At 45.1% G+C, this 19,776-nt stretch overlaps 1 protein-coding gene across 1 annotated transcript in view; it reads right to left on the minus strand.

The window, feature by feature from the left end:
- Positions 1-19,204, minus strand: part of LOC140428030 (superoxide dismutase [Cu-Zn]-like) — a 218,140-nt gene extending 198,936 nt beyond the window's left edge. The window contains exons 1-2 of the mRNA XM_072514001.1: positions 19,080-19,204; positions 16,213-16,309 (exon numbers count right to left, since the gene is read on the minus strand). Coding sequence (XP_072370102.1) covers positions 16,213-16,309; positions 19,080-19,154 — 172 coding nt within the window. The 5' untranslated portion in view covers positions 19,155-19,204. The remainder of the gene's footprint in view (positions 1-16,212; positions 16,310-19,079) is intronic.
- Positions 19,205-19,776: the final 572 nt, after the last annotated feature.

Here is a 19,776-nt window from a genome sequence, read left to right on the forward strand (position 1 = left end):
AGCAAAGCATTAGGTGAGCATGTGAGGAGGGTTCAACTACAGAGAAAATGAAGAAAAAAGTTAAAGGGAAGAACTGAGACATTAGGATTCAGAAAGGTAAAACAAAATAGCATAAGGCCACTTAACTTGAATGCACATAGCTTTCGCAACAAGATAAATGAGTTGACGGCACAAATCATCACGACTGAGTATGATTTAGTGGCCAATAGAGACATGGTTGCAGGGTGGTCACGACTGGGAGTTAAATATCCAAGGGTATCAGACTATTCGGAAGGACAGGCGGGAAGGTATGGGAGGTGGTGTGGCTCTGATATGTAAAGATGACATTAGGGCAGTAGTGAGAGATGATATAGGATCCATGGAGAAAAAGGTTGAATCCATTTGGGTGGAAATTAGAAATAATGCGAAAACGTCGCTGACAGGCGTATTCTATAGGCCATCAGATAATATCACGGTCGGACGGGCAATAAACAAAGAAATAACTGATGTATGTAAAAATTTAAAAGCAGTTCTCATGGGAATTTTAATCTACATGTCGATTGGTCAAACCAGGTCGGGTCAAGGCAGCCATGAGAAGGTGTTCATAGAATGTATCCACGAGTTTCCTCGAACAGTATGTAATGGAACCTACGAGGGAGAAAGCTATCCTAGATCTGGCCCTGTATAATGAGACAGGAATAATTAATGATCTCATAGTTAGGGATCCTCTCGGAAGGAGCGATCACCGTATGGTTGAATTTAAAATACAGATGGAGTATGAGACGGTAAAACCCAATACTAGTGTCTTGAGCTTAAACAAAGGAGACTACAATGGGATGAGGGAGGAATTAGCTTAGGTAGACTGGGAGCAAAGACCTTATGGTGGGGCAATTGAAGAACAGTGCTCAGCAAAATTATACCAGCGAAAAGGACTGTAGGAAAACAGCTAATCAGCCATGGATATCGAAGGAAATAAAGGAGGGTATCAAGTTGAAAGAAAATAAATATTATCATCTTTTTTAGTGTCACAAGTAGGCTTACATTAACACCACAATGAAGTTACTGTGAAAAGGCATTCAAAGTGGCAAAGATTAATGGGAAACTAGAGGATTGAAAAATCTTTAAAGGTCAAAAGAAAGCCACGAAAAAAGCTCGGAAGAAAATAAGTAGATTATGAGAGTAAACTATCTCAGAATCTAAAGATTATGAGAGTAAACTAGCTCAGAGTCTAAAAACTGATAACAAAGGTTTCTACAAATATATAAAATGAAAGAGTGGCTGAGGTAAACATTGGTCTAGAGGATGAGAAGGGGGATTTACTAACAGGAAATGGCCGAGGCATTGAACAGGTATTGTGTGTCGGTCTTCACATTGGAAGACACAAATAAGCTGCCAATAATTGATGACAAGGGGGCTATGGCAGGTGAGGATCTAAAAACTATTATCACTCAAGAGGTAGTGTTGGGCAAGCTAATGGGACGAAAGGGAGACAACTCTCCTGACTTTGATGGAATGCATCCCAAGTATAAAAGAGATGGTGGGGAAATAGCAAATGCCCTTGTGGTAATTTACCAAAATTCACTGGGCTCTGGGGCAATTCTAGCAGATTGGAAACAGCAAATGTGATGCCACTGTTTAAAAAAGGAGGTAGACAAAAGGCGGGTAACTAGAGGCCAGTTAGCTTCACTTCTGTAGTGGGGAAATGCTTGAATCTATCATCAAGGAAGAAATACGGAGACATCTGGATGAAATTGTCCCAATGGGCAGATGCAGCATGGGTTCATGAAAGGTAGGTCATGTTTAACTAATTTATTGCAATTCTTTGGAGGACATTACGAGCGCGGTGAATAATGGAAAACCAGTGGATGTGGTGTACCTGGATTTCTAGAAGGCATTCGACAAGGTGCCGCACGAAACGTTGTTGCACAAGATAAGGGTGCATGACATTATGGGTAATGTATTAGCATGGATAGAGGATTGGTTAACTAACAGAAAGCAAACAGTGGGGATAAATGGGTGTTTTTCTGGTTGGCTATGAGTGGCTAGTGGTGTGTCTCAGGGATCAGTTTTGGGACCATAATCGTTTAAAATCTACATAGATGATCTGGAGTTGGGCACCAAATTCAATGTGTCAAAGTTCGCAGATGGCACTAAGTTGAGTGGCAGAGTAAAGTGTGCAGAGGACACTGAGAGCGCGATTCTCCAGAAAGATTTCTAAATATGGTAGCGAGCGGGAATTGCCACGAGCTTCCGAGCGCGGCCAGCAGCGCTATTCAACGTTAATTGGTCCACGTAATGAGGTCCCAAGGGCCTCTTGCCGCAAATAAAGGCTTGGCAGCTGATTTGTTGGGACCGCATTCGTCAGCCCCCTGCAAACCAGGTCGAGCAGCACTTAGTCAACCTCAGCCAGCTCACAACAATGGTGCCAAGGAGACCAGCCCCAAGATTCGGGGACGCTGACCTGGGGAGACAGCCAGACGCAGTGGAGGCCAGGATTAATGTCCCGTTCCCCTGAGGGTCCAGGAGGGATGGCCATAGAGCAGGCAGTGCTGCCTGGGATGAGGTGGCATCGGCTGAGCACCAGCAGTGTGACCAGGAGGACTGGCCTCCAGTGCAGGAAGAAGGTCAATGACCTAAGCCGGGCAGCACAAGTGAGTAGACATCATAGATCCCCCACCCGATACCTCTTTTCCATCTCCCCAACTCCCAACGGGAGTGTCTATCCCTCCCCTTCAATCTCCCCCAATCTTTCCTCCACCCCTTCCTCCTTCAACCCCCCAAACCGCTCCCACCACTGTGAACCATGCGTGTGGCAAATTATGCTCCGTATTTCCTCAGGAAAAAGTCTCCCAGAACTGTCGGGAAAAGGGCCCAGGCTGGTAGTGACGTGCTGGACACAAGAATCCTTACCACCTTCGAGGAGCAAGCCCTGGAGGTGACCAATATAGCAGAGGACAGAACGGTCACCAACGCCGAGGCTGTCGGACATCGCAGAGGTGAGGAAACACCGGGCTCCACCTGGAGGACCTGTCAAATGTGAATTGTTAATGCCTTAATGACTGACCCATCCCTCCCACTGACGACATGTCCATGCTCCGGCAGGTACTCCAGCCGACGGCGGCAGCCCATCTGTGTCAGCACCCTCTCTAGCGTCCCAGTACAGCACCTCGGAGAAGAGCTCCGAGGAGGCCACCGTAATAGACGTGGCACAGCTGTCATCCCCACCCTCCACCAGCGCAGATACACACACCTCAGTGGGAAATGTCAGGCTTCTGGGGCACAATCTGGTGAGGGCCACACTGCTGCTGGTGTAAAACGGGCGGAGGCAGGAACCCCCAGGCAATACAGCAATCGGAGGTCTGCTGGATCCCAGGACCCATCTGGGTCCCAACCTGATACTGAGCCTGTGGAATAGGGTTACCTAGAGTTGATGGAGACTTTAGGGAGCACCCGGGACATGTTAACAACACTCCAGCAGGTTCGTAGCCACTTGGAGGAGTCCCAGAGGCTGTGGGCACCGGAGATGTCGGCAACAATGCGTGGCATCGAGGCCAACACTGGTAGAGTGGTGGCCACAATGGAGAGCCTGGTGCACGACATCGGCACCATTAGTGAAGGTGTCCAAGGCGTCACGCAGTCGGTGATGGCCATGGCTGAGGGTCTCGACAGAATGTCTGACTCGCTGGGGGATGTGACCCAGTACCAGGCTGTCCTTGAGGCTCTGCGGGACATGTCACGCACTCAGATGGGCATGGCCGAGGAGTTGCGGAGACGTCCCAGTCACAGGTGGGCATTGCCAAGGTACTGCAGAGCATGTTCCAATCACTGAGGAACATTGCCGAGCATGTCGACACAATGGTGCAGACCATGGGGAACCACCAGGGCTGACAGAGCCAAATGATGTAGGGGCAGCTGGGGCTTGAACCAGCTGCCCATCCGACCCAAGGTGAACCCAGGGCCCTATGTGCACCGAGTGGGAAGATGGGGCGTTGAGTGCCAACCCGGACTCATCCCATGGAGTGGCAATGGTGACCACCAGCTGCTAGAGTTCCACCCCTTTGATAAGGATGCATCTCACACCAGTACCTGGGGCCGGGTGCCCTCCGGCCTCAGGGCTCCCAGAGGACGCCCGCCAGGGGCATCGAAGGTAAGCAGCTGGTTGCCTCCATCTCTGATGTGCATCCTGGGGACACACCTAGACGTAGTGGTGGAGCTAGGAGTGCAAAGCACATCGAGGATTACTGAGGATACCGTGGGAGAGGGGGTGGTAGGTAGGAGGGGAGGGAGGGGGCAGCACCATCGGGAGAGTGGGGAATTGTTAAACACAATAAACAGGCAATGACTCCCACATGCTACATGGCCCATCCACCCACGGGAATCCACTTGGGCTATGCGAAGTGCTCACTTAACCACGATTGCCACTTCCCTATTAGCAGTAGCCTTCAGCCACGCAGCCAGAGGCCTCGGCAGTTGATGGGGGTTTTGGGTGGTCAATAGGGCAGACGGGCATGGACAAGAGTTACCCCTAGAATGGTAAACACGATGCAGGGGTTGGCATGGTTGCCCCCCCAGTGTAACCCCACCCTCCCATGGTGGCCCACCCCAGCAAAGGGTCCCTCAGCCCCAGCTGAAGTTCTCCACCCCCCACCTAGCACAAGGATGGCAAACCCAACACACCCGAGCTCATTGCCTGTGAGCAAGATAGTTACTCACCTCCTCAGTTCCCCATAGAAAGCCTTCCACCATGTTCCATGTTTTTCAAAAGGAGTACTAATTGGCACCAGCGTGACCACTTGCTGGGGAGGTCACTGAATGACAGGAGGCCGTTAGATATGGGCTGGTTCTCATTAATTGTATGGAAGTGGGGCTTAAGTGGTAATAATTGGTTTCTTGCCACGCGACGGCAAGATCTCGATTTCACCTAAGAGAGCAGGCTGGTTGCATTGCGAACTGCTTGGCACCTGACATGGTTTTCATTTTTGGCCCCTCCCGCTATTCAATGGCCTCGGTTCGCTTGAGCGAGAGCGTAACAAGGTCAGAGAATGCGTCCTGAAAGTTTGCAGAGGGATATAGATAGTTTAAGTGAATGGTCTAGCAGATAGAGTACAATGTTGGTGAATGCGCGGTCATCAATTTTGGTAGTAATAACAGCAAAATGGATTATTATTTAAATGGTTACAAATTGCAGCATCTTGCTGTGGAGAGGAGCCTGGGTGTTGCCATGTGAGAGTACCTTTAAGAAATGGGTGTTTATAAATGGGTGTGAAAATAAGTATCTGTAGTGAGAGTACCTTTAAGAAATGGGTGTTTATTACTGCAGTGATGTGAGACAGTGGGTGGAGCTGGGCTGTCTGTCAGCTTTTTAATTTCGTTTTAGGATGTTTGCTGCAGGGTGTGTTTTAGTTTTGTTTTCAGAGCTGGATAGCTGCAGTCACAGCCAGAAGGTGTATTAGAGTCTCTCTCTGTAATCTAAAGAATATAAATCGATCCTTTGGTGATTTAAAACTAATAACTGCTCTCAGTAGCGACTTTAACCTGATGTGCTTCTGTTGAAAGGTTTTGTTGTAAGTCTTATGGATGTTAAAAGGACAGCATAAGGATTACTTAGTGTTGTATTCTTTGGGGGTTGTATTTGAATTAATGGTTGCTAAGATGTTAGGTTTTAAAAAGGTTAACTTGAGTTCGTAGAATAAACATTGTTTTGCTTTAATATAAAAAATCACTTTTCCATTTCTGCTGTACCACAATGGGCTGTGTGCTCCCCATAACACAATCTGGTAAAAATTGTGGGTCAGGTGAACTCCATGATACACTTTGGGGTTCTCTAAACCCTGGCCCATAACAAATTGGGGGTTCGAGGGGGATAAAAGTCTATCTATTGGATTGGCTTAGTGAACTTAAAGACTGTGCGGGGTGAGCATATTGTGGGTGCTTTTCAGGTGTGGTATTTCAGTTTAAGTAGGGAATGTGTTGTGGACAATGGCTCTTTCAGAGGCTCTGAAGTTTTTGGGGGTGGAGACGGTTACAGGCAGTACCTTACGGACAGAGACTAAAAGCAGACTGTTAGATTTGGCAAAAACATTGCAGTTAACAATGCCTGACAAAATGCGAAAAGGTGAGGTAATCATGGCGGTGGCTAAGCATTTAAAGTTGCCTGAGATACAGTTTGACTCATTGGAAATGGCAAAACTTCAGTTACAAATGAAACAAATGGCACATGAGAAAGAATTAAAGCAGATCGAATACGAAAGAGAGAGAGAGGAAAAAGAAAGAGAGAGAGAACGAGAGAGAGAGGATAAAGAGAGAGAAGAAAGGAAAACAGAAAGAATAGCCCTAGCAGAACAAAAAGAAAGAGAAAGGGAGATACAGATCAGGGGGAAAAATAAAGAGAGAGTTTGAACTTCAGAAAATAGCCATGAGTCAGTTAAAATTGGCAGACGTAAAGGGAAACGTACAGTTGGTTGATAGTGATGAGGATAGTGAGAAAGAGCGTCAAAGTCAAAGGCTTGGTGGCGATCTATTTAATTATGTTAAAGCATTGCCAAAATTTGATGAGAAGGGGGTAGAAGCCTTTTTCATTTCATTTGAGAAGGTGGTTAAACAAATGAAATGGCCACAGGACATGTGGGTATTACTGATTCAAACAAAGCTGGTAGGTAGGGCTAGTGAAGTGTTTGCATCACTACTGGAGGAGGTATCTGGGACGTATGAGGAGGTGAGAAAATCCATCTTGGGTGCATATGAACTAGTGCCTGAAGCCTACAGACAAAGGTTTGGAAATTTAAGGAAAGAATTTGGTCAAACATATATTGAGTTTGAAAGGATCTAACAGAATAATTTTGATAGGTGGAGAAGGGCTTTGAAAATAGACCAAACGTATGAAGCTCTCAGTGAAATTATACTTTTGGATGAGTTTAAAAGTTCAATTCCTGATGTAGTGAGAACTCACATGGAAGAGCAGAGGGTTAAAACTGCGAGGTTAGCAGCAGAAATGGCAGACGATGATGAATCAGTTCATAAATCAAAGTTTGGTTTCTGACATCAGTTTCAGCCTGTGAGGGATAGAAATTGGGGACATGAGAAATACTCAAGTGGTAGAGGTAAAGGTGATCTGATGGGAGATAATGAGGAGAGTGTACCTCAGGCTAAAAAAGAAATCCAGGACGATGGAAAAGAAATGAAACATTTAAAATGTTTTCACTGTAATAAACTAGGCCATGTAAAGTCAGTGTTGGTGGTTGACGAAAAGCACTGGGAAGGCTGATGTGGTAAAACAGGATAAGACAGTGGGGTTTGTTAAAGTGATAAAGGAAAGCCCAAGTGAAGCGAAGGAGATGCAAAAGATTGTACAGCCTGATCAAGAGGTGATTGATAAGAAGGTGCCAGATCTCTTCACAGAATTTACTTGTGTGGGTAAAGTTTACTCATGTGTATCAGGAGGAGCAGGTAAAGAACAAAGAACAAAGAAAATTACAGCACAGGAACAGGCCCTTAGGCCCTCACAGCCTGCGCCGATCCAGATCCTTTATCTAAACCTGTCGCCTATTTTCCAAGGATCTACTTCCCTCTGTTCCCCGCCCGTTCATATATCTGTCTAGATGAATCTTAAATGATGCTATCATGCCCGCCTCTACCACCTCCGCTGGCAAAGAGTTCCAGGCACCCACCACCCTCTGCGTAAAAATCTTTCCACACACATCTCCCTTAAACTTTCCCCCTCTCACCTTGAAATCGTGACCCCTTGTAATTGACACCCCACTCTTGGAAAAAGCTTGTTGCTATCCACCCTGTCCATACCTCATAATTTTGTAGACCTCAATCAGGTCCCCCCTCAACCTCAGTCTTTCCAATGAAAACAATCCTAAACTACTCAACCTTTCTTCATAGCTAGCACCCTCCATACCAGGCAACAACCTCGTGAACCTCCTCTGCACCCTCTCTAAAGCTCCAACATCCTTCTGGTAATGTGGCGACCAGAACTGCACGCAGTATTCCAAATGTGGCCGAATCAAAGTCCTATACAACTGTAACATGAACTGCCGACTCTTGTACACAATACCCCGTCCGATGAAGGCAAGCATGCTGTATGCCTTCTTGACCACTCTATTGACCTGCATTGCCACCTTCATGGTACAATGGACCGGAACTCCCAGATCTCTCTGTACATCAATTTTCCCCAGGACTCATCCATTGACCATATAGTCCACTCTTGAATTGGATCTTCCAAAATGCATCACCTCGCATTTGCCTGGATTGAACTCCATCTGCCATTTCTCTGCCCAACTCTCCAATCTACCTATATTTTGCTGTATTCTTACAGTCCCCCTCGCTATCTACAACTCCACAAATCTTAGTATCATCTGCAAACTTGCTAATCAGACCACTTATACCGTTGTCCAGATTATTTATGTATATCACAAACAACAGTGATCCGAGCACGGATCCCTGTGGAACACCACTAGTCACCTTTCACCATTTTGAGACACTCCCTTCCACCACTACTCTCTGTCTCCTGTTGCCCAGCCAGTTCTTTATCCATCTAGCTAGTACACCCTGAACCCCATGCAACTTCACTTCTTCCATCAACCTGCCATGGGAAACTTTATCAAATGCTTTACTGAAGTCCATGTATATGACATCTACAGCCCTTCCCTCATCAATTAAAGACATAACCTTCCCTGCACAAAACCATGCTGCCTATCACTGATAAGTCTATTTTCTTCCAAATGTGAATAGATCCTATCCCTCAGTATCTTCTCCAACAGTTTGCCCACTGACGTCAAGCTCCAGGGCTATAATTCCCTGGATTATCCCTGCTACCCTTCTTAAACAAAGGGACAACATTAGCAATTCTCCAGTCCTCCGGGACCTCACACGTGCTCAAGGATGCTGCAAAGATATTTGTTAAGGCCCCAGCTATTTCGTCCCTCGTTTCCTTCAGTAACGTGGGATAGATCCCATCCGGACCTGGGGACTTGTCCACCTTAATGCCTTTTAGAATACCCAAAACTTCCCCCTTCCTTATGCCGACTTGAGCTAGAGTATTTAAACATCCATCCCTAGCCTCAACATCCGTCATGTCCCTCTCCTTGGTGAATACGATGCAAAGTACTTATTAAGAATCTCACCCATTTCCTCGGACTCCACGCATAAATTCCCTCTTTTGTCTTTGAGTGGACCAATCCTTTCTCTAGTTACCCTCTTGCTCCTTATATACGAATAAAAGGCTTTGGGATTTTCCTTAACCCTGTTAGCCAAAGATATTTCATGACCCCTTTTAGCCCTCTTTATTGCGCGTTTGAGATTTGTCCTACTTCCCCGATATTCCTCCAAAGCTTCATCAGTTTTAAGTTGCTTAGATCTTATGTATGCTTCCTTTTTCAGCTTAGCTAGTCTCACAATTCCACCCATCATCCATGGTTCCCTAAGCTTGCCATTTCTATCCCTCATTTTCTCAGGGACATGTCTGTCCTGCACTCTAATCAACCTTTCCTGAAAAGACTCCCACATTTTAAAATGTGGATTTACCTTGAAACAGCTGCTCCCAATCCACATTCCCTAGCTCCTGCCGAATTTTGTTATACTTGGCCTTTCCCCAATTTAGCACTCTTCCTTTCGGACCACTCTCGTCTTTGTCCATGAGTATTCTAAAATTTACTGAATTGTGATCGCTATTCCCAAAGTAATCACCGACTGAAACTTCAACCACCTGGCCGGGATCATTCCCCAATACCAGGTTCAGTATGGCCCCTTCCCGAGTTGGACTATTTACATACTGCTCTAAAAAAACTCTCCTGGATGCTCTTTACAAATTCTACTCCATCTACACCTCCAACACTACACGAGTCCCATTCAATGGTGGGGAAGTTAAAATCTCCCATCACGACCACCCTATTGCTCCTACATTTTTCTATAATCTGTCTACATATTTGTACCTCTACTTCACGCTTGCTTTTGGGAGGCCTGTAGTAAAGTCCCAACAATGTTACTGCACCCTTCCTATTTCTTAGCTCTACCCATATTGCTTCAGTGCTCGTATCCTCCATAGTTCCCTCCTTAATCACAGCTGCGATATCATCTCTGACCAGTAATGCAACTCCCTCCTGAAGCATATATACCCTGGGATATTTACTTGCAAATCTTGCCCTTCCCTCAACCAAGTCTCCGTAATACCAATAACATCATATTCCCAGGTACTAATCCAAGCCCTAAGTTCATCTGCCTTACCTGCTACACTTCTCGCATTAAAACAAATGTACCTCAGACCACCTGTCCCTTTGCGTTCATCATCGCTTCCCTGTCTACTCTTCCCCTTAGTCACAATGAGTTTATTATCTAGTACCGTACTGACTTTAGTTGCTGCCTCTTTACTGACCTCTAACTTCCTCATCTGGTTCCCATCCCCCTGCCACATTAGTTTAAAACCTCCCCAACAGTGTTAGCAAAAGGGCATTGGTTCCACTCCTGCCCAGGTGTAGACCATCCGATTTGTAATGGTCCCACCGCCCCCAGAACCGGTTCCAATGTCCCAAAAATCTGAACCCCTCCCTCCTGCACCATCTCTCAAGCCACTTATTCATTCTGACTATTCTTGAATTTCTACTCTGACTGTCTCGTGGCACTGGTAGCAATTCTGAGATTGCTACCTTTGAGGTCCTACTTTTTAAACTTATCTCCTAACTCCCTAAATTTTGATTGTAGGCCCTCATCCTGTTTTTTACCTATATCGTTGCTATATGCACCACGACAACTGGCTGGTCACCCTCCCCCTTCAGCATGTCCTGCAGTCGATCTGAAACATCCCTGACCCGTGCACCCGGGAGGCAACATACCATTCGGGAGTCTCGTTTCCGACCACAGAAACGCCTGTCTACTCCCCTTACGATTGAATCCCCTATGACTATGGCCCTGCCAGTCTTTTTCCCACCCTTCTGTGCAGAGCCAGCCACGGTGCAATGAACCTGGCTACTACTGCCTTCCCCTGGTGAGTCATCTCCCACAAAAGTATCCAAAACGGTATACCAGTTTTGGAGGGAGATGACCGCAGGGGCCACCTGCACTGCCTTCCTGCTCTTTCTCTGCCTTTTGGTCATCTATTCCCGGTCTCCCTCACCAATCCTAATCTGCGGTGTGACCAACTCACTGAGTGTGCTATCCACGACCTCCTCAGCATCGCGGATGCTCCAAAATGAGTCCATCCGCAGCTCCAGAGCCGTCGTGCGGTCTAGCAGGAGCTGCAGCTGGACACACTTCCCGCACATGAAGGAGTCAGGGGCATCGGCCGCGTACCTGAACTCCCACATTGAGCACGAGGAGCATAACACGGGTCTGGGTCTCCTGTCACTTTTACACTTTACCTTAACTGATTACAAATATAATATCAAATAATGAATAAGTGAAAGGAATAAAGATTTTACTTACAAATCACAATACTTACCACCACACGAAGAGTTAAATTTCTCCCAGCTACTGCTAATTGGAGCACTTTCCTCACCAGCAAATCAGGTCACTGCTTTGCTGTGAAGTCACTCTTCAAATTTATCCCCAAAGACCCTGTGGCCGCTGTTTAAGCAGCGAAGCAGCCAGCTAGTTTAAATACTCACCGCTCGACTCTGTAGCTCCACCCACTCCAACAGCTGAATTCCCACCAAAAAGACTCAAATCCGCGAAGTAGCTAGTTTAAATACTCACCGCTCGACTCTGTCGCTCCACCCACTCCAGAAGTCACAATTTTAAGAGATACGGGAGCTAGTAAATCTTTAATGGTAAGAGATGAGGAGTTATGTTGTTTGGGAAGAATATTGCCAGAAAAGGTAGTAATATGTGGAATTCAGGGTGAGAGGAGTAGTGTTCCATTATATAAGGCAAGGTTGGAAAGTCCAGTGAAGAGTGGTGAAGTGGTAGTAGGAATAATAGAGAAACTATCTATTGTCCAGGAATACAGGTTATCTTGGGTAATGATATAGCTGGATCGCAGGTGGGAGTGATGCCTACTGTGATTGATAAGCCAGTGGAAAATCAGACAACTGAAGTGTTGAAGGATGAATATCCTGGGATTTTTCCGGATTGTGTAGTAACAAGGTCGCAAAGTCACAGGTTAAGTCAAGAGGAGAAATCAAAGAGTGAAGATGAAGTTGAAGTGCAATTATCAGAAATTATTAGAGTCTCTATAATCTAGATAATGTAAATCGATCCTTTGGTGATTTAAAACTAATAACTGCTCTCAGTAGTGACTTTAACCTAATGTGCTTCTGTTGAAAGATTTTGTTTTCGGTCTTATGGATGTTAAAAGGACAGCTTAAGGATTACTTAGTGTTGTATTCTTTGGGGGTTGTATTTGAATTAATGGTTGCTAAGATGTTATGTTTTAAAAAGGTTAACTTGAGTTCATAGAATAAACATTGTTTTGCTTTAAAAAAAAACTTTTCCATTTCTGCTGGACCACCCTGTAGAGTGGGCCGTGTGCTCTCCATACCACAATCTAGTAAAAGTTATGGGTCAGGTGAACTCCATGATACACTTTGGGGTTCTCTAACCCTGGCCCATAACAGTGTCCTTGTGCATGAATCGCAAAAAGTTGGTTTGCAGGTGCAGCAGGTAATTAGGAAAGCAAATGGAATTTTGTCCTTCATTGCTGATGGGAAGGAGTTTAAAAACAGGGAGGTTATGTTGCAGCTTTATAGGGTGCTGGTGAGGCCACACCTGGAATACGGAGTACAGTTTTGGTCTCCTTACTTGAGAAAGGATGTACTGGCACTGGAGGGGGTGGGGTGCAGAGGAGATTCACTAGGTTGATTCCAGAATTGAGAGGATTGGTTTATGAAAAGAGACCGAGTAGAGTGGGTCTATGCTCATTGGAATTTAGAAGAATGAGGGGGGATCTTATAGAAACATATAAAATTATGAAGGGAATAGTTAAGATAGAAGCAGGGAGGTGTTTCCATTTGTGGGTGAAACTAGAAGGGGACATAGCCTCAAAATAAGGAGGAGCAGATTTAGGACTGAGTCGAGGAGGAACTTCTTCACCCAAAGGGTTGTAAATCTGTCGAAGTTCCTGCCCAGTGAAGTAGATGAGGCTACCTAGTTGAATGTTTTTAATGCAAATATAGATAGATTTTTGAACAGTAATGGAATTAAGGGCTATGATGAGCTGGCGATAAGTGGAGTGGAGACCACAAAAAGATCAGCTATGATCTTATTGAATGGCGGAGCAGGCTCCAAGGTCCAGATGGCCTACTCCTCCTCCCTGTTCCTATGTTCTTATAAGAGCAGGCCAGAGACTGGGAATTCTACACCAAGTAAGGAGTGTGATAGAAGATTCCTCTCTTACCTAGCTGAGTGCAGCTCCAACAAAATTCAAGAAGCTCAACACCATCCAGGACCAAATATCCTGCTTGATTATCACCCCATCCAACATATTAAACATTCCTCCCTCTACCAGCAGCACATTGTGATAGCAGCATGTACCAGAGACAATGATTAACCAAGCCTCCTTCAACAGCACCTGTTAAAGCCATGATCTCTACTACCTACAAGAACAAGGGCATCAAATGCACAGGAACACCACCACTTACAGGTTTCCCTCTAAATGGCATTCTATCCAGACTTAGAATTCTATTGTCGTTCCTTTACTGTTGCTAGGTTAAAATCCTGGAACTCCCACACAGCACTGTGAGTGTACCTTAATCACATGGACTGCAGTGATTCAAGAAGACAATTCACCAACTGTTCAACGGCAATTAAGGGTGCGCAATAAATACTGACATTGCTCATGTCCCGCAGATGAAAAAAATTGTAGGTCAGCAAGAACAGATGGTGGGTGACTTGGTGAATGTTAGGACATGAGTGTACCTTAACCTCATGGACTGCAGTGATTGTTTGGCAGATGATATTGCCTAGGAGCTACAAGCAGGTAAGAAAAATGATGGGGCAAGTGAGAGATTACTGTGAACGCCTGAGGTAATGTGGGGGAATGGTGGGCAGAGTGGTTGAGAGTCATTGCAGGTCATTTTCAGCTATGAATGACCTGGTAGCACCTGTGAAATGGCAAAATACATAAATGCAGATATCAAACATGCATTTAGTAAAGGCAGAGTGGTCTTAATGGGGGATTCAATTTTTCATCTAGGTTTGGATAAGCAGACTAGCTCATGTCAGAAAGGTACCAAATTTCCTGAGTGGCTTCAGGATATTCTTTGCAATAATGTCCTAACAAGAAGGAAGTCATAAAATTGATTTAGACAATAGCCCTACTCAGCAATAAACAGCTATGGATGGACGAGACAAAATCAAACTAAAGGGAAAACAAAATGCAAAACATTGCTGACAAATGGGGGAGACATAGAACATTAAAAAAAAAGACAAAATAAATAGTAAGGGCTACAGAAAGGGAATATGAGAAGAAACATTCAGGAATATCAAAATCAACCCAAAATGTTTTACAATTATGTTTGGAAAAAGAGGCTGATCAGGAGTATTGGGGGTACTGTGAAAATTAATAGTAATATAATTAATGAAATTAAAGAAATGGTGGGAGACATTGATTAATTACTTCGTGTCTGTATTTACAATAAAGGAATAGGATAGCATGGTGGAAATCCTAAAGAAACCAATACTAAATCATCTTGTATGAAGGCTTTGAGAAAAGCATATTGTTAAGTGTAATGGACAAGAATAAAATATAAGAACTCTATTTAAACCAAGATGTCTACCAGGCATGTTCAACAAAGAAAATTGGGCTTGGAGTTGTATAATGATTGATCAGTTGTTATTTTCTGCCATAAATCTATTTAATTTACATTTGATTGTAAGACCATCTTCAGAAAATCATGGAGCTTTCCCATCCTGAACATTACTGCCTTAGAAACAGGAATTGCAACTGGCACAAAAAGGCTGAGACAGATAAAGAGTGTAGCCATGTAAAATGGCTGCGTTCCGATTAATCTGGCCAAAACCCAGTTTAAAACGGCTAACCCGAAAGACTGCTGGGAAAAGCAGCCAAGAAGACACAAGCAGGCAGCTGCAGACAGTTTTGCACATTCGGCTCTGGGAAGGTAGCCCAGATCGATACTCAGGGCTATCAACAGCCCATCAACCCAGGTATTCGCAGTTGCATTCAGGACTGTTTGCAGCCAATCTATTCAGACATCCACAGTTAAATCGGCTATCCCCAGGAACAATTGCAACATATTAGCAATTGAATACCGGGCCAGACCTGTCGGCGCCTGCAGTGGCCGAAACAAAGACAGGTGAGCGACCCCCCCCCCCCGATCGAGGAATCGCCTCACCATTGGACACATCGACCCCAGAGATTGGGGACAGAATCCAATCACTTGGGACTCAGGGTCAAGGGCCGCCCCGGGAGGCGGGAAGCCCCTGGGCCCTATAAAAGTGAAGGTCCAAGTTCAGATCTCTCTCTCTCTCTCTCTCCTCTTCGCCTGCTTGAGACCTTCGCAAGACCAGCCACCGGCAATAGTAAGTTTGAATCCAGCGATCGCTACCCAGTAGAGACACCTAGCCACTGACCCGTAGCAGCCTTTTGAATCCCGCGGGCCAGATTTGATTGGACAAGCCATTCGTTTCCCTGACCTGGTGGGCTCTTCCCAAGTTAAGTATTGGCCAGTAGTGATAGGTTTATTATATAAATAGTAATATTAGGGTATTAATATTGCTTGTTGTATATAATAAATGACCGTTGTTTTAATCCTTACTAAGCGGTGTGCTGTATTATTAATCATAACCTGAACTTGAACCACGTGGCGGTATCATAAAGATACCTGGCGACTCATGAGCAAAGGTGACGTAAACAGAGCAAATAGACTAAGGTTAAAAAGAGCAACAATAGAATAGAAAACCTTTAGATACAATTCACTACCTGCTGAAATAAGACTACATAGCTTCATCCAACTCTGTATTGGCCTCCAAATATTGAGTATCATGTCCGCTCAATTAATTTACAACATTATGAATTCTAAATGACTGCTGCAGGAAAAATTCATGATGTTGTAAACCCACCAATTTCAAGATCACCATTAAGGTCACTGGGGAACCTCACATGAAAACACACTTTTAACAACTTTGATAAGGCTAATGGAGAAATGGCACAATCTGCAGAGGATCGGATGACATTTTCATTCTGCACCGCTGGATATTTTACAAATGCTTTCCCTGCAACTTCTGGCCCAATATTTAAAGGAACATGGGAAAAAATATCAACAAGACAAGTATCCATACCTTTAGAAATGTCTCCAAATGTATGAACATGAAACCCATGTTTTCCAGGAGTCAATCCAGAAATTTCTCCTGTTACAGAAGTTGTATGTCCACCTTCCTACAAGATAAGTACATACATAAATTGTTAAGTATATTTCCTCCAGCTCCAGGATTAACAAATATTAATAAAAGACTGAAATGAAAATTAAACGGTAAAGTCACCATAGTCTCAGGTGACCACATGACCAAATTGACAGGGAGAGCTGACCGGTGGTGATTTAGGTTGATAAGGCAGGGGCTTCATGAATAACCTCAGCCAGTACAGGAATTGAACCCACGTTGCTGGCCTCACTCTGCATCACAAACCTGTGTCTAGCCAAGTGAGCTAAACTGGCCCCCAAACATTTAGAACACTTTGCACAGCAGTATTCACAGGGAGGTGAAGCAAATGAAGACATTTGAGATGTGATTTTCTAATCAGCACATTAGTTCTGATGATGGATGTACTGTGAAGGATTTTCACAGTAACTTAATTGCAGTGTTAATGTAAGCCTACTTGTGACAATAAAGATATTATTACACCCAAAACACATTACTCAGCGGCTTCATCCACATCATCAAAGCTGCTTGCCATGGTGACCAGGGCTCGGGTTAGAAAAAATATTGACAAGGGTGGTGTTACTGGATGCCATGAACTGACATTTTTTTGTACTGGCTGATCTATTCCAAGAAACTGCTCTATGTATTAAAAAAAGTAAAACATTTTACAAAAAATTTCCATAATTAGACCCTGAGAGTGAGAGGCATCAAACTGAGTGTGGTGGCACCAAATCTACCCCCCTCCCCCCAGCCTGGAATAGAGAGACTGTGGGGTAGTGGTATTGTCAGTGGACTGGTAAACCAGAAACCCAGGGTAATGCTCTGGGTACCTGGGTTCAAAATTATGGGCAGTACGGTAGCACAAGATAGCACAGTGGCTTCACAGTGCCAGGGTCCCAGGTTCGATTCCCCGCTGGGTCACTGTCTGTGCAGAGTCTGCACGTTCTCCCAGTGTCTGCGTGGGTTTCCTCCAGGTGCTCCGGTTTCCTCCCAGTCCAAAGACGTGCAGGTTAGGTGGATTGGCCATTATAAATTGCCCTTAATGACCAAAAAGGTTAGATGGGGTGTTGGAGATAGGGTGGAAGTGAGGGCTTAAGTGGGTCGGTGCAGACTCCATGGGCTGAACACTGCATGTTCTATGTTCTATTTCAGCAAAGATAATTGTAACAATCCCATCAAAATGACTACAGACATGCTGGCAAAACGAAAATAAAATTTACAAACTTAGAATTTTAAAAATAAATTTAGAGTACCCAATTATCCCATCACCAATTAAGGGGCAATTTAGAGTGGCCAATCCACATACCCTGCAGGTCTTTGGGTTGTGGGGATGAGATCCACGCAGACATGGGGAGAATGTACAAACTCCACACGGTCAGTGACCGGGAGCCAGAACCGAACCCAGATCCTCGGCACCGTGAGGCAGCAGTGCTAACTACTGTGCCGACCTTACTTAGAAACTTCTAAAACAGGCAGGCTCACACCCACTCTGCACAGATACACACGCTCCAAATGAACACAGTCATAGAATTGTTACAGTATGGAAAGAGAGGATGCCATCGTGTCCACGCTAGCCATCATGTCCGTGTTGACCCATGACCTTGCATGCGATGTCATTTCAAATGCTCATCTAAATACTTCTTAAATGTTGAGGGTTCACACCTCTACCACCCTTTCATGCAATGAATTCCAGATTCCAACCACCCTCAGGGTGAAAATGCTATTCCTCACATCCGCTATAACCCTCCTGCCCCTTACCTTAAATCTATGCCCCTCTAGTTATTTCCCCTCTGTTAAGGCTAAAAGTTCCTTCCTATCCAGGCTATCTGTGCCCCTCACAATATTATACACCTCACTTAAGTCCCCCTTAGCCTTCTCTGCTCCAAGGAAAACAACCCATCTCTCTGGAGAGTTGAAACTCTCTAGCCCAGGCAACATCCTGGTGAATGTCCTCTGCACGCACTCTTTTTAATGCAATCACTTCCTATAGTGTGACAACCAGAACTGCACAGTACTCCAGCAGTGGCTTAACAGCATTTTAAAAAGTTGCATCACACACACTCCAAACGGACACGTGGGCATGTAAACACAGTCCAAAAGGACACTCAGGCAAGTACACATATACACCAACCCCCCCCCCCCCCCCCCCAAAAAAAAAGCAGACCCACTCATGCCAAACCGACCCACATACACACCAGACCCACACACACTCCAAACACATGCACACAAGCATGGCAGCGCACTCTTTATGGCCTAGCAAGTCACTCAGTTGAAAGGCAATTAGGGATGGAGAATAAATGCTGTCCCAGTCAGCAACACCCACCTCCCATGAATGAATAAAGTACACACACAACGCTGCCACCATCCCCGATACCAGGCACTTCAAAACTTTTGAATGGTTTCCTTCACTCACCCCAGCGCCCCACTTTTCTGTCTCGATGGAAAGTGCCCTATTCCAGACCGGGGGGGGGGGGGGGGGGAATTTGGTGCCACCGCATTCAGTCAGCGCTCCGCTCCCGCACACATTGGGGCAGCATGTGGTGCAATGATTTGCTGTTTGTTCGCGGTCAACATTCGGCGCCATTTACTCAAGGAGCGGACCCAGGAGGAAAATCAGTATTTTTATTGACAGCCGGACACGCGGATTTATTGATGAAAAATTGACATTTGTTGCGCCATCAACAGGCGCTTCATTCAAAAACAGAGCACGTGCTTGCTTCATCCAACCGTCACCTGGCCTCGAAAACCAAAGTTATTATTGGATCAGGTTTGAAATAAATATCACTCACTCCTGCTTTCAAACTAATTGTTCCAGTTGCGGAACCAGGGCCCTTCAGGACGCTAATGGCCTTCGTAACCTCCATAATGTGTCGATTTCGTCTCTGCGTATAACGGTCAGGAGATGCCAGTGAACTTGCTGCGCAGCCGCATTGCAGCGCTCCTGTCGGCACGCACGCGCAGTTTAATGCCTGACCGAAGTTTCTATTTCAGTTCCAATTGCTGAGATCCCATTAAGTTGTTAAAGTGTAGCGCTCTGTAGGCAACTGGAATCATATATTGTTGAGCGAAGATAGTCCGGCGTGGACAACTGTTAAAAAGAGCACAAGTCAAAGCAAAGGCAATGAAAATGGGAAATAATAAAAAGAAACTATTGTAAAACCGTGCAGGAGCCCTTTCGATCCATCTGTGCCGACTGTCTGCAACGCCAACTCCCCCAAGTCCCACGTCCCGTTTTTTTTCTACAGCCGTACAAAGGATTTCTCCAGATAATGGTCAATTTTCTTTTAAAAGCCACAGTTGAATCTGCCTCCACCAGATTCAGGCAGGACATTCCAAATCCTACGCTATTTCTCTTGCTGCTGTTGCATTTTTGCCAATCACCTTAAATAGGTTCTCGATCCTTTTGCCAACATAACAGATGCATTTCTCCCTAACTACTCTGTCCAGACTTGTCATGATTTTGAACATTTGTCAAATCTCCTCATA

This window comes from Scyliorhinus torazame, chromosome 8 (assembly GCF_047496885.1).
Source record: "Scyliorhinus torazame isolate Kashiwa2021f chromosome 8, sScyTor2.1, whole genome shotgun sequence".
NCBI lineage: Eukaryota > Metazoa > Chordata > Chondrichthyes > Carcharhiniformes > Scyliorhinidae > Scyliorhinus > Scyliorhinus torazame.